Source organism: Chiloscyllium plagiosum, chromosome 33 (assembly GCF_004010195.1).
Source record: "Chiloscyllium plagiosum isolate BGI_BamShark_2017 chromosome 33, ASM401019v2, whole genome shotgun sequence".
NCBI classification, from domain to species: domain Eukaryota; kingdom Metazoa; phylum Chordata; class Chondrichthyes; order Orectolobiformes; family Hemiscylliidae; genus Chiloscyllium; species Chiloscyllium plagiosum.
The window spans coordinates 33551697-33568090 of NC_057742.1; the positions used below are offsets into that span (position 1 = coordinate 33551697).

At 43.1% G+C, this 16394-nt stretch overlaps 1 protein-coding gene across 3 annotated transcripts in view; it reads right to left on the reverse strand.

Annotated features, from left to right (window-relative positions):
- Positions 1–16394, reverse strand: part of LOC122540007 (myosin light chain kinase, smooth muscle-like) — a 93622-nt gene that overhangs the window by 54077 nt on the left and 23151 nt on the right. For all 3 annotated transcript variants that reach the window (XM_043675292.1, XM_043675291.1, XM_043675293.1), the window contains exons 2-3: positions 5248–5364; positions 2395–2547 (exon numbers count right to left, since the gene is read on the reverse strand). In XM_043675292.1, the coding sequence (XP_043531227.1) occupies positions 2395–2547; positions 5248–5364 (270 nt within the window). The remainder of the gene's footprint in view (positions 1–2394; positions 2548–5247; positions 5365–16394) is intronic.

Genomic DNA, 16394 nt, shown 5'->3' on the forward strand with positions numbered 1-16394 from the left:
ATATTTCAGCAATGGCTAAGAGGAGGGAAGGACATACATAAACAGAAAGAATAATAAAAATCCAACACGTCATGTGAATATTACAGCAAAAGTCAATGTCTCAATACTAATAAACTTGCAATTCACAGCTGTAGCAAAATGAGGTGAGGGTTGTACCTCCCAGCTGTCCCACTAGTTGTGGAGAAGATCACAATCTTATCAAATTTTTGACAGGCTTCCCCAGCCCTTGCTCCCACCTTACCATCCACCACCCTAAATCTGTTGAAGTGTTATAATCCCATAGTTTATAATACAGCGACAAATCTTCTTGTGTGAATTTTCTGTTGCAGGAGGTGACTTTTGAAAACAGACTTGAAGCAGGACAGGGAAGGTGACCTGGAATCTTTTGTTAAGGCTGGTTCTACGCTGTGGTGGGAACAGCAAACTAACTGGAGAAATCAGAGCATGACTCATAGGGAAACAGAGTCAGAGAGATGTACAGCACGAAACAGACTGTTTGGTCCAATTCATCCATGTCAACCAGATATCCTAAATTAATCTAGTTCGATTTGCCAGCATTTAGCCCATATCCGTTTAGAATTTTCCTATTCATATATCCATCCAGATGCCTTTGAAATGTTATATTTGCACCAGCCTCCACCACTTCCTCTGGCAGCTCATCCCATATAAGTTGCACCCTCTGCTTGAAAAAGTTGCCCGTTTAAGTGCCTTTTATATTTTTCCAATCTCACCTTAAACCTATCCCCTCTAGTTTTGGACTCTTACCTTGGGGAAAAGACTTTGCCTATTCACTCTATCCATGCCCTTCATGATTTTATAAACCTGTATAAAAGTAACCCCTCAGCCTCAGACTCCAGGGAAAACAACTCCAGCCTATTCAGCATCTCCCCATAGCTGAAACGCTCCAACCCTGGCAACGTCCTTGTAAATCTTTTCTGAATCCTTCCAAGTTTAACAAAATCCTTTCTATAACAGGGATATCAGAACTGTACACAATATTCCAAAAGTGGCCTAACCAATGTCCTGTACAGTCACAACATGACCTCCCAACTCCAATGATGAGACTGGATTTGGGCAACCATATGCTAATGATGTTGTGGAACTTGAAAGGGTTCAGAAAAGAGTTACAAGAATGTTACCAGGGTTGGTGGATTTGAGGTACAGCGAGAGGCTTAAAAGGTTGGGGCTGTTTTCCCTGGAGTGTCGGAGGCTGAGGGGTGACTTTATACAGGCTTACAAAATCATGAGGGGCATAGATAGGATAAATAGACAAAATCTTTTTCTGGGGTGGGGGAGTCCAGAACTAGAGGGCATGGGTTTAGAGGAAAGACATAAAAGAGACCTAAGGGACAACTTTTTCACGGAGAGGATGGTACGTGTATGGAATGATCTGCCAGAGGAAATGGTGGAGGCTGGTACAATTGCAACATTTAAAAGGCATCTGGATGGGTATATGAATAGGAAGGGTTTGGAGGGATATGGGCCAGATGCTGGCAAGTGGAACTAGATTGTGTTGAGATATCTGGTTGGCATGGACGAGTTGGACCAAAGGGTCTGTTTCCGTGCTGTACATCTCTATGACTCTATAACTTAAGAAGAATAGAAAAAGACTTGAAGGTGGGAATGGAGGCTGCAGCCAGATCAGGTACCACTTCATTAAACTGCAAAAACAGGCTGGCAGAGGCAAGAGCCCTACCTCTGCTGCCAAGACCTGTGTCCCCAAGAGGCATAAGGAATTTTGAGGATGAGATAAAAGGATAGGAGTCAGCTAGGGAGAAAAAAGAAATTGATAGAAATTTCAAAGATTAGCACCATCATGGCGGGTGACAAATCATGAGGAAGGACACAGCAGGAGACAAACAGCGAAAAGCCAGATTCAGAACAATGGCGAATACAGGAGATTATGCATTATTAGAAGAGCGCTAGGAAACAGCAAAATCATGAAAGGGTCTATACATAATGAGAATTGATTGTTTGACCCAGTGTAGGTTAGGGAGAGCAAGTGCAATGGGTGTCCATGGTTTGACATATCCATGAAAGCTCACAGAGTGAAAGCTGGGCGGAGATTGAGAAGATGGAGGACAAGAGGGGAGCCAGCTGAACATTGTAATGTTGGAGTCTGGAGATGATAAAGGTGTAAATATAGGTTGCCACATGAGATGCAGGAACAAAAGGCAAGAAAGGTCAGAGGTGGAAGTAATGTTGTCCTCCTGAAGGAAATAAAATGGGGATCAACCAGAACATCGAGTCTTAAGTAAAGAAACAGTGGTCAGAATTCTTTTCAGGTTGCATATGTAATCATCAACACTACTTTATGGCCTACAAAGAGTCTACAATATTTATTTAGTGTCAATCACTGTACACACAATAGGACTTTGAATGGTCCTCACTCACCTCGGACTGTCACTATAGCACTGCTGGATGTTCTTCCTGCAACATTTTCTGCAACACATCCATATATTCCAGAATCCTCTGGCAAACAGTCCTCAACCATCCACTGGGCGACACCATTGCTGAAAGAAGATCTGCCAAACTTTGCTGTTTTACCTGAAGCCAGATGGGGATAAGCATTGGCATCAGTGAATAGACTGACTAACAAATAATCTATTTGCTGCTCCTTGGATGCTGCCTGAACTGCTGTGCTCTTCCAGCACCACTAATCCAAAGTCTGGTTTCCAGCATCTGCAGTCATTGTTTTTACCTAACAAATAATCTTGTACACTCCACTGAAGTTACAGTAAGAAATGACATTACTTCACTGTGCATGTTCAAGCTTTACAGCAGCACTTCCCAAACTGTGGGTCATGACCTCAGTTAGGGCTGCAATCTCCCAGTGGGGTTGGAAAAGAAAAGCAATGAGACTCGGGCAGCATCTTGCCCTGGAAGGCCTCGCCTCATCAACATTTCAGGTCGCAAACCCTGGGTAAGAAGTGGATCCTGGCTTAAAACCGAGCCAGGTAGCATTTGCAAAATGTCTCCAAGTGACCAACCCAGATTCACAGCCACCAATTTTAATACAGGGCCCAGTGCAGTAAATAACATTCAAAGCCATCCTGCTCAAGCAAAGGGCAGGAGGAGATGGTCCTCACCTAGTCTTCTTACTGGCTAATATCAAGCCTTTAGCTGAAATTTCAAAATACACATAAAATATTCAGGTTTTTAACAAGGCAAACTGAAGTGCACATTTTGCATAACTTTGTGCTGTGTTAAAAGTTAATGTATAATGCGCAAATGTCAAGAACCATAAACCGAACAATATCAAGCTGCTTTATTGATGTGTCATTTTTGTTGGCATCTGGAATCACATTATTCTGTGTTAAAATTTCTTGGAAACCACTGGTTTAATGGGGTTTTCTTTAAAGAATTTGTTGGTATATTCCTCATTTCAGTGGGATGGTGTTAAAAAAAAAGTGCAACTACTGCGGTCACAGAGCCATACAGCACAGAAACTCGTCCTACTTGTCTACTCCTGGCCCACATCCCTCCAAACCTCTCTCATTTGTGTACTTAACCAAATATCTTTTTAAACATAGTGACTGTGCCTGCATAAACATCCAACCTGCCTCTTCTTTCAATTATTAGAGTATTGTCTCAAAGAACCTTGGGCTTTTGTGGCACAATGGTAGACCTTTGAGACAGGAAACCAGTTACAATTCCCATCTGCTGCACAGATTAGATTAGATTCCATAGTGTGGAAACAGGCCCTTCAAGGAGAAAGTGAGGTCTGCAGATGCTGGAGATCAAAGTTGAAACTTTATTGCTGGAACAGCACAGCAGGTCAGGCAGCATTCCTGAAGAAGGGCCTGTGCCCGAAACGTCGAATCTCCTGTTCCCTGGATGCTGCCTGACCTGCTGTGCTGTTCCAGCAATAAAGTTTCAACAAACAGGCCCTTCAGCCCAACAAGTCCACACCAACCCTCCGAAGAGCAACCCACCCAGTCCCACTCCCCTACATTTACCCCTGACTAATGCACCTATCGCTATGGGTAATTTAGCATGGTTAATTCACCTAACCTGCACATCTTTGGACTGTGGGAGGAAACCGGAGTACCCAGAGCAAACCCAGACATGGGGAGAATATGCAAACTCCACACAGACAATTGCCCGAGGAGGGAATTGAACCCGGGTCTATAGCGCTGTGAGGCAGCAGTGCTGACCACTGAGCCACCGTGCCGCCCAATGTATAAAAACAAGTGAACAAGGTGATTAAAAAATATCAATTGTCCCCAAGAACTGCAACTGCTATTTCTGATCCATACTATTGGGCACGGATCACCTCGATGCAGAGAGAGGCTTCATTTTGCGTTGTGTTCAACAGCTTTATTGGTCACATGGTTATCATCAAAAACTCCGTTAAACTTTGAGAATTCTGCAGAAATTGAAACTTTTCATGATAAAACTGCTTCTTTTGCGTGCACCGTTTTCTTTGAGAATAAATCAGACATGAAGTATGTTACATTATCCATGGGGGGCCCCTGCTCCCAATCTATTTGAATGTTGGGCTCACTGCGAAATTTACTAGACACCCCAAGGAAAATCATAAAACAGGCACCATGTCCTTTTAATTATCAAAATTAGTGACTTAACAGCTGTCGAAAGGCCCCATCAGAAAATTAGTCAGTGATGAGCAGATATCTAACCTGCTTTAATTGCAATTATTCAAATGTTACCAAAAGAAATTCATTTAGTTTCTGAGGTACTAGTTGCTGAACCAATATTAATCTCTTCCTTATATATTTGCCCATCTATCAGATCTGCTACATCTCCATAAGCCCTGACCAATCAGAATCTACAAATTTAATCTATTAAGTAAAATTAACACTTCACATTTTCTCACTACATCTCAATGCCATCCATCAGCAGGGTCTTATGATAATGTCTAAATTGTTGCTTGCTTTCTAATTTTCGTTTTTCACATTTCAGTGCTGATAAATGGAAGTCAAAAGGTTTCACTTTCATGTCTCTTAAAAATGGTTGTGGCCTGTGCTACAACCTTTGGGTGTTGAAATTGGTGGGAAACGTCATCAGTCAGGTAGTCATGGGCTAATGGAAAAAGGTAGATTTCAACCCTCCCGCTAAAATATTATTTGCATTAACTTATTAATATAGCTATTTGCATTAAGTCACTATCTGATTCCTTTGCACTCCTGGTGAGTAGAAGTTGAAATCCTTTTAGCTTGGTCACTCTGGTGAAAATTAGCCACCAACATGCAGGCTTGAAGAAAAATCATCAGAATGTATCCTCACCATTCAGGAACCAAGTGATAGTGATTGGAGGAGTTCCAGTAATTTTCGCCTGTAGCGTGATGGTGCTGCTTTCATCCACAGTGACATCTGTCAGGGGTTGTATGAATACAGGACACTCTATGTACACAAGAGACAAACAAGTCAGTCAAAAAATACAATAATGCATTAAACCTTACAGTAACTGCTCTGTGATCTTTTCTGTAGCAAAGTTCAGTGTGAATTATGGATCATTTGCACTGTGGGCCCAGAAAAAAGTTATGATAACAGTCAAAAGTAAATTCAGACCCACTTCAGTCACCCATAACCACTTCCCAGACAAGACTTTCATCCCATACAGATTTAAGCATTTCTCAACACTGCTTACTAACCCATTGGTCCATCTGGAATCTCCAGTGAAGGTATTCTGTTATCAGGAATCAATACAAGGCTTTTCATGTAAAGAAATGTGTCAACGCATTTTAGGTGTGTGATAAAGCAAAAACATTGACACCAAGCCTTTTGGTGTCGGGGCAGATGTAGGTTACAGGTTTATTTGATTCATTTGTGGGACATTGACATGGCTGGCTAGCTGGCAATTATTTCCTGTTCCTAGTTGCCCTTGAGCAGTTGGTGGTGAGCTCCTGCCTTGAATCGCTGCAGTTCAACTGCTTTGAGTTGATCCACAATGCCATTAGGAAGGAAATTCCAGGATTTTGACAGTGAAGGAACAGCAATATATTTCCAAGTCAGGATGGTGAGTGGCTTGGAGGGGAACATCAAGGTGGCAGTGTTCCCATGTCTCTGCTGCTTTTGGAAGTTTGGAAGGTGCTGTTTAAGGATCTTTGGTGAAATTCTGCAGTGCATCCTCGAGACAGTACATACTGTGGCTACTGAGCAGTGCTGGAGGGAGTGGATAGTTCTGGATGCGATGCCAATCAAGCAGGCTGCTTTGTCCTATTTGGGCTTTGGGCATCCAGAGTGGTGTTGGAACAACACTCGGCCAGGCAAGTAGGGAGTATTCCTTGTGCCTTGTAGATGAACAGGCTTTGGGCACTCTGGAGGTGTTACTTGCCACAATATTCCTAGCCCCTGACCTGTTCTTGTACCCAGCTGAGAGAGTCCAGTTGGGTTTCTCTTAATAGTTTTCCAGATGTTGATAGTGGGGGAAATTCAGTGACAGTAACACCATTGAATGTCAAGGGCCGATGGTTAGATTGTCTCTTGTTGGTGATGGTCATTGCCTGGCATTTGTGAGATGCGAATGTCAGTTGCCACTTATTAGCCCAAGCCTGGATACTATCCAGGTCTCATTGCACTTGAACATGGACTGCTTCAGTACTTGAGGAGTTGCAAATGGTGCTGAACATCAGCAGCGAACATCTCCACTTCTGACCTAATGATAGAAGGAAGGTCAGTGATGTAGCAGCTAATGTTTGGGTCTTGGTCACCCTCTGGGAAAACCCTACAGAGATGTCCTGGAGATGAGATGACTGACCTCCAACAACCACGACCATCTTCCTATGTGCCAGGTACAACTCCAACCACTGGAGTTTGCCCTCCAATACCCTTTGATTCTAGCTTTGATAGAGCTCCTTGATGCTACACTCAATCAAATGCTGTCTTGATATCTGGAACCCAGCTCTTTTGTCCATGTTTGAACCAAGGCTGTAAGGAGCTGGGTGGCCCTGGCAGAACCCAAACAGGCATCACTGAGCATGTTATTGCTGAGCAGGTGCACTGTTAATGATACCTTCTATCACTTTACTGATGATCAAGAGTAGACTGATAGGTTGGAATTGTCCTGTTTTTTGTCTGCAGGATATCCCTGGGCAACTTTCCACACTGTCAGGCAGATGCCAGTGTTGTAACTGTACAAAGCTTCAGAACTATTGCTGGAATGTTTTCAGGGTCCATAGTCTTTGCAGAATCCACTGCCTCCAGCATTGCTTGATATCACATGGAGTGAATGGAATTGGCTGAAGACTGGTATCTGAAATGCTGGGGACCACTGGAAGAGGGCAAGATGCATCATCCACTTAGACCTTCTGGCTGAAGATTGCTGCAAAGGCTTCAGTCTTACCTTTTGCACTGATGCGCTGGGCTCTTCCATCATTGAGGATGGGGATATTTGTGGAGCTTCCTCCTCCAATGTGTTGTTTAATTGTCCACCACCATTCCCAATTGGATGTGACAGCACTGTATAGCTTAGATCTGACTGGTTGGTTGTGAGATTCCTTAAGGAGAAAGTGAGGATTGCAGATGCTGGAGATCAGAGCTGAAAATGTGTTGCTAGAAAAGTGCAGCAGGTCAGGCAGCATCCAGGGAACAGGAGAATCGACGTTTCGGGCATAAGCCCTTCTTATGCCCGAGATTCCTTAGCTCGGTCTATCACTTCCTGCATATGCTGTTTAACATGCAATTAGTTCTGTTTGGTGGCTTCACCAGGTTGACACCTCATCTTCAGGTCTGCCTGGTGCTGCTCCTGGCATGCCCTCCTGCACCCTCCATTGAACCAGGGTTGGTCCCTTGGCTTGATTGCAATGGTTGATTGGGTGTTATGCCAGACTATGAGGTTACAGATTGTGCTGGAGTTGATGGTCGAGTGTCTCATAGAAGCCCAGTCCTGAGCTGCAAGATTTCTTCAAAGTCTGTTCCACTTAGCACTGAGATATTGTCACACAGCCCAATGTGAAATGCACTTGCAGTCAGAGAGTGATAAGGATAAAGTCAGGTTTGTATTTCCTTCACCATCTGCCACAGATCCAGTCTAACAGCTATGTCCTTTAGCACCCGATCAGCTCGACCAGTGCTACTGTTGCCGAGCCATTCTTTGTGGTGGACACGGAAATCCCGAAAGCATTCCGCACCCTTGCCACTCTTAGTGCTTCCTCCAAGTCTTGCTCAACATAGAGTAGCCCGGATTCATCAGCTGAAGGAAGATGGTATGTGGTATCAGCAAGACATTTCCTTGCCCAAAATTGACATTGAGGAATCAGAGGACAATTCCCTCCCAACTATGTGCCACTGTGCCACCAACTCTGCTGAATCCAGGAATGGTGATGTTGCTATTGGGACATTGACTATAGCGTATGATTCTGAGAGTATGACTAGTCTGTGAGACAGCTCTCCCAACTTTGACACTAGCCCCATAGTTAGTGAGGATGACTTTGCAGACTTGACAGGGCTGTTTCTGCCATTGTCTTTTCTAGGTTGGTGCCAGGTGGTCTGTCTGGTTTCATTGCTTTGTTGAGACTTTGTAGCGATTACTACAGCACAGTGGCTTGCCCATTTCACAGGGCAGTTGAGAGTCAACCACATTGCTGTGGGTCTGGAGTCACATGTAGGTGTGGATGGCAGAAGAACATTAGTGAACCAGATGGGTTTTTCTGACAATTGACAATGGTTTCATGGTCATCAGTAGATTCTTAATTCTAGCCATTTTTTATTCAATCTTGTAGTGGGATTCAAACACAGGTTCCATAACATGATGGAGGAATGGGGCTTAGAGAAGTGGAGAGATTTACAGAGCTTTAAGGACTTGGTAGCTAAACGCATGACCACCAACGGTCCGGGTATGAAACCGTCATGCATCTTTTATACAGCATACTGTAGTTTTGCAAGAACAGTTATGGTAAGATTTCCAAGTTAAAGCTCAAAAGGGTCTTAATTAAAGGGTCATTTTTAACATCCTCCTGGCCCTACTTGGCAGGAGGGGAAACAGCAATCAATTGCAGACTGGCTAGATGCGTTTCTGGACCTTACAATGGTTGACACTTTGCAAATGTTACTACAACTGACTTATCACAGTATGCTTGAGAATTTTGACTCCCATGAGCCTATAATGGAAAGATTCCTAAATCATTGAGAAATTGATTTGATATTTAACAAGCAAACATTTATAACACAGAAACACAGTAAATTTCCAAGGCAAAATGTTTAGTCCAAAAGTCAGTCGTCAGCTTTGATACAATCAGATTTTGGAGGGATAGAAAATCATTATCTCATTTTTATAGAGATACCAGATCATAGTCTGTCACCCAATGAGGCAAAATAATGTTTATTATCATATTTTTATGAAGTGGATAACAACTACATGGAGACATACATTTTAATGCATAGCAGTCACTCAAGTTGTTCAAAAACAAAAATTATATATATATCATATATAGTGTCAGTTTTCTACCCACATGGTACAGAAAGGAATACAATTTAGCCCTAGAGCATGAATTGTACAGATATTAAAATCCATGAAAGTCACCCTCCTCACCTTCAGAGTCAAAGAACATCACCTAATCTGCTTAATGAATCATCCTTAGTCACACATTGTTCCATAATCATTAGCTTCTGTGTTATCAAATACATGAGCTATCCCACACATTGTTCCTCACCATTTGAGTGGCTGACACATCAAAATTCATGGCATCTCATTCACTGATTTAAGATAAAGGATGGGAGTTTTGAGGAGAGGATTTAAAGAAGATTTTTCTTACCCAGAGGGCATCGAGTATCTGGAACACATTGTCGGAAAGAATGGAGGAGTTCGATACCATCACAACATCCAATGTTCGTCTAAATTAGATGATTACTCAAAGTACCAAAATATACAAAAGCTACAGGTCAAGTGCTGGAAAATGGGTCTACAGCAGACAGATGCTGACTTGGACATGATTCCCTGATGTAAAAACCTCTCTTAATACAGGCTAATCTTTACCCTTCTTCTGTCGATGTTTGATGAATCATTGAAATGTGATAAACCGGTCGTCAGATAATAATAGAAGATTGTCTAATTTTAGATTTCTAATGCAGTACAAAACTGTTTCTTTTAATGAACCTGGTACATCATCCAGGGATATAGTTTTGAACTCTACTCTAGTTTTGAATTGTGTGTCATTTTCTTGCTTGTTCTTGCTTGATACATCCTCAAAAAACAGACCATTTCCATTGATACACCTTATAACTTTGCTCTCCACCTGCTACCATGGACTTCAACAGTTTCCTCATTTTCCCTTCCCCCACCTCACCCCAGTTCCAAACTTCCAGCTCAGCACTGTCCCCATGACTTGTCCTATCTGCCTATCTTCTTTTCCACCTATCCACTCCACCCTCCTCTCTGACCTATCACCTTCATCCCCTCCCCCACTCACCTATTGCACTCTATGCTACCTTCTCCCCACCCCCACCAGCTTATCTCTCCACCCTTCAGACTCTCTGCCTTTATTCCTGATGAAAGGCTTTTGCCCAAAACGTCGATTTTACTGCTCCTCGGATGCTGCCTGAACTGCTGTGCTCTTCCAGCACCACTAATCCAGAATCTGGTTTCCAGCATCTGCAGTCATTGTTTTTACCATGTGCTTGGCTACCCTCCGTTCTTGAGCACCTAACTAAGCCATTTAAGGAGTTCCCTTCAATCTGTAATATTCCTCTGATATATTGATTTATGTAGCGGCTGCGCAGTGGCTTGCCAGCCCTGAAGTCTTAACAACTTTAATCTGAACTGGGCTGTGTCTCCAGAGAAGTCGCAGCAATTGGATAAATCTTTCCCAGGGCTGGCATGGGTATGAAGGGCTGCATGGCCACCTCTTGTACTGTATGCCTCTACTGTCACAGCAACACCAGATACAACAAAAGGAAATTCTGCACAATTTCTGCAATCTCTTTCTGGCAATGTGCTGATGTGTACCGCCTTGGGAATTCAATCAGAAACTCAGACAGTATTACAGAGATATCCGCAGAGAGAGACTGAAAATGGTAACACTCCCAACTGAAGTGGATTAAAAACCCAGAAATCTCAACCAGCAGCAGCAAGACCTCCACCTCAAAATGATGCGTGCTTTGGTTACAAAGGGTGAGGTGGAGATGTTCACCATGACATGCTTTGCTGGATATTTGAAGAGCCTTACACATGTTGTTGCTAATTGAGTGTTAATTTGAACATGCATAAACATAACTGCATGTAGGTATACACAACCAGGAAGAGCTCAAACTGCACTGCAGATGTTCCACTTTAAATAGGTTTACCTATTAGATACTTCATTCATAAAAAAAGCCTTTATCTTAATATCCCAATGCATAAAAATGTCATAGTCATGAAAGCAGTTTGGTTCTGTACAGTAAGAAGGAAACAAATAAACATTGGAGTTTGACTTTATCCAGCAAACAAACCAAAGGCATTTTGTACTTTACAAGACTACATTTACGTTTATTTGAGGCATCTGGAGGGTCCATTAACTGAATGGATCCCATTTAACTTCAGCAGAAAGCCCTCCCCCACTGCGCGGTGGCGGTGGCTGCTCCAAGCTTTAGAGTGTTCCTCAGCACACAGTCCTGGACCTTGGAATGTCTGTGACACTCAGTTGAGGTCAATTCCTTACTCTGGAATAATCAGCAAGTTGCAGGCAGACCAAAGAACGGCTTTCATTGAGTTGATGGTCCTCCGGGTGCAATCAATGTTTATCTCAGTGTGCGCCGGGGGGATAAACTGTTGCGCACAGAGTCCTGTGTCACGGAGCTACTTGGAACGAACCTCGACAAAAACCACTGCAACTTTCTCCAGACTTCCTGCAAAGGCATATTCCAGCAGGGTGTGTGTGACAGTCGTTATGCTCCCGCAGTCACTTCGAGGATACTGCACTGTGCTGTGTAATCGATCAGTATGCAAATGCTCGATGCTAATTTCAAGCTATTGTTGAAACTGATCACATGTTAATGCTTTGCACCAACTAAACTCACATTGCTTTGTTTGGGTGTCACTGGTTGGGTCAGCATTTATTGCCCATCCCTAATTGACCTCAAAAACATGGTGGTGAGCCACCTTCTTGAGCTGAAGTTCTTCAGACTTGCTTGGGCCTGAGTGCCAGGAGTTTGACCCAGTAACAGTGACAGTCAGTGATATAGTTCCACATCCAGATGGTGCGCGGTTTGGAGGGGAATTTGCCGAGGGCCATGGTGTTCCCAAGTATCGATTGCCCTTGTTCTTCGAGATGGTGGAGGTAACGGTGTAAGGTGCAGCCTAAGCAGTCTTATTGAATTGCTACCATTCACCTTTCAGACAGTACACACTTGAGTCAGTGGTGAAGACAATGTATTTTGGAGGTGGCAGACAGGGTGCCAGTCAAATGGGTGGCTTTGTCCTGGCTGGTACCGAGCTATCTGAGCATTGTTTAAGAAACAGAGCATCATCAAGCACACTGGTGACTTGTGGAAAAGCTGTAAGATGACAGGAGGCACAGAATGTACTGAGCACAGAATTCTCAGCCTTCTCTTATAGGCCCAATACTTACATGGCTGGTTCAGTTCAGATAGTGTCAGAATCATATAGTCATTGAGGTGTACAGCACAGAAACAGACCCTTTGGTCCAACTTATCCATACTGATCAGATATCCTAAATTAATCTAGTCCCATTTGCCAGCATTTGCCCATATCTCTCTAAACCCGTCCCATTCATGTACACATCCAGATGCCTTTAAATGCTGTAATTGTACCTGCCTCCATTACCTCCTCTGACAGTTCATTCCAAGCAGACATTACCCACTGCGTGAAAACTTTCCCCCTATGTTTCTTTTAAATCTTTCCCCTCTCACCCTAAACCTAGTCCCTCTAGTTCTGGACTTCCTCATTCCAGGGAAAAGACGTCTATTTACCCTACCCTGCCCCTCATGATTTTATAAACCTTGAAAAGGTCACCCCTCAGCCTCCAACGCTCCAGGGAAAACAGACCCTATTTATAGCTCAAATCCTCCAACCCCAGCAACATCCTTGTAAATCTTTTATGAACCCTTTCAAATTTCACAACATCTTTCCGATACTCTGAGATAACATTCTTCACTGTCCACTACACCTCCAATTTTGGTGTCATCCGCAAACTTACTACTATACCTCCTATGTTCACATCTAAATCATTTACATAAATTATAAAAGGCAGTGGACCCAGCATTGATCCTCGTTGTACACAAGCTTCCAGTCTGAAAAGCACTCTTCACCATCACCCTCTGTCTTCTACCTTCGAGCCAGTTCTGTATCCAAATGGCGAGTTCTCCCAATTTTAGTGAGATCTAACCTTGCTAACCAACCTCCCATGAGGAACCTTGTCAAACACCAATGGCAACTTTTAGAATGTTAATTACAGGAGATTGTAATGTCAGTAAAGTCCAGGGCAATAGTTAGAGAGTGTTGGTTTTTTGAGATGGCCATTGCCTGGCAGTTTTGTGGCACAGCTGTTATTTGCCACTGGTCAGCCCAAACCTAGATAAGGTCAAGGGCTTCCTGTTAATGTACATCAGCTGTGTCATTATCTGAGAAGTTGCAAGTAGTGCTGAATATTATGCAATTATCAGCAAATGTCCCATACTTCTGATCGTATGTTGGAATAAAGCTCATTGATGAAATAGATGAAGATAATTGGGCCTAGGACACCATCTTGAGGAATTCCTGCAGAGATGTCCTGGAAGAGGGGTGCTTTGTCTTCGACAACAATCACCATCGTCCCTTGTACTAAGTTTGACTCCAACCAGTGGAGAGTTTTCCTACTCACTATATGAGAAATAAGAACAGGAGTAGACCATGTGACCTAGACAATCTGCTTGACTATTCAAAACAATCATGGCTGATCTTCAACTGAATGGGAGAAGACTGCAGAAAGCTGGAGCCTCTGACTATTGCTATCATAATTTCAACTTCACTGTTTTCCAAAACCAGATCCTTTCTTGCAAATGCTTTAATGTGATCCTTTACAGTCAGGATTACACCTCCCCCTTTGTCATTCTCTCAGTCTCTCTGAAATATTGTGTTCTCTGGAATATTTATTTCCCACCCTGGATCACCTGTAACCATGTCTGTGAGATAAAGATTCAATTTAAATCATTCACATCTATTTGTGTCACTAGTTTATTTATCTTATTGCTGATACTTTATGCATTCAAATAAAGAAACTTTAACATCTTTTTCACTTCTATTTCCCCTGATAATCTTGTATGCTTAAGAACATTTTGAAAAAAAATTATCCTTCCTATCCTGCCCTTCTTGGTTTTATCCATATCACTGAACTTTTCCAATACTTCAACCTTTCCTTTGCTAATTTCTATATATCATGGAGTCCTTACAGAGTGGAAGCAGAACAGTTGGCCCATTGAGTCCACATCGACCCTCCGAACAGCATCCCACCTAGATTCACTCCCCTACCCTCTCTTTGTAACCCTGCATTTCCTATGGCTAATCCAACTAGCTTGCACGCCCCTGGACACTTTTGGCTGTTTAGCATGGCCACTCCACCTACTGTACATATCTTTGGACTGTGGGAGAAAACCGGAGTGCCCAGAGGAAACTCAAACAGACACTGGGAGAAGGGGAAAATGTGCAAACTCCACGCAGACAGACAGTCGCTTGAGAGTGGAATCGAACCTGGGTCCCTGGCGCTGAGAAGCTGCAGTGCTAACCACTGAGCCACCATGCCACCCAAACTCTGGTGTCCCCACCCATCCCGCATTAAAACCCTGTTCACAATGTAAAGTACATACTCAAAATGGACTATCAATATTTAACTTCCATCAGTTGAATACCTGAGAATTTCACAGAACAAAGATGGCTTTCATAGGAACGGATATGGCTGACATAAAATATTTGCTATGATTGTCTGACAAGACTATGCAATCCACAGGAAAATGTTCAAAATCCAGTTGCCTTGCAATTATAGGTTCAAACAAGGGGCACTGAAACTCAGCAAGGTGCCAAAAAACTGCATCTCTTGTTTTGCGTTCACTTGCAGCGTACCTGCACACACAGAGAGGAAAGTTTAAAATCACACAACACCAGACTATAGTCCAGCATGTTTATGTGGAAGCACTAGCCTTTGGAGTGCTGCTCCTTCATCAGGTGGCTGTGGAGTATAAGATCGCAGAACACAGAATTTATAGCAAAAGTTTAGTGTGATGTAACTGAAATTATATATTGAAAAAGACCTGGATTGTTTGTTAAGTCTCTCATCTTTTAGAATGGGCAGGTTGGTTTCTGGGATTTACATATGAAAGAACTGAACTTTCTTAAAGTGACATTCTCAAGTGAACTTTAACAATCGGTGCCACTTTGGCCTGGAAAATGCACTGAAGGTGAGAGGTGCCTGTGTGAGGCTGTCTGCGCCCCAATGTTCAGACTGATTCTAATCTTTAAAAAAAAAGGGATTTACAGAGTCTTACATGGATTTGTGCTTCCAAAATGCTGTTGGACTATAAACTGGTGCAATGGGATTTTTAACTTTGTCCACCCCAGTCCAAAACCAGCTCCTCCACATCATGACAGAGAGGAAAGGTTTTTTCAAAGCTATCCAGCTTGAAATGAAACAGAGACACAGACACCAGAATCTACACAGGAATGGAGTGTTTGAGCAAAGATAGATGAGAGACAAAGCAACTTGAAACAAAAAAAATCATTCATGGAGAACTCAAGACTTTCAAACCTTCACCATTGCTAAAGAAACAGGTGGCTCAGTGGTTAGCACTGCTGCCTCACAGCACCAGGGTCCCAGGTTCGATTCCAGTCTTAGGCGACTGTCTGTGTGGAGTTTGCACACTCTCCCTGTGTCTGCATGGGGGTGCTCCGGTTTCCTCCCACAATCCGCAGTTCAGATGAACTGGCCATGCTAAATTGCCCATAGTGTTAGGTGCATTAGTCAGAGAGGAAGTGGGTCTGGGTGGGTTACTCTTCGGAGGATCGATGTGGACTGGTTGGGCCGGAGGACCTGTTTCCACACTAATCTAATATAAACACCAAATAGTCAGACTTAGGTCCTTTCATTCTGGTACTCAGCATCTATAAATGCATTGGCCTTTACCTTCTTGGTCTGAACTAGAAAATTTAACTACTGCATATGCTCATTTGACGTCACTTTTTTTTTAGGGTATTACGTATTAGAACATAGAACATAGAACATAGAACATAGAAGAATACATCGCAGTACAGGCCCTTCGGCCCTCGATGTTGCGCCGATCCAAGCCCACCTAACCTACACTAGCCCACTATCCTCCATATTCTGGATCAGTGGTGCTGGAAGAGCACAGCAATTCAGGCAGCATCCGAAGACAGGCAAAATCGACGTTTTGGGCAAAAGCCCTTCATCAGGAATAAAGGCAGAGAGCCTGAAGCGTGGAGAGATAAGCTAGAGGAGGGTGGGGGTGGG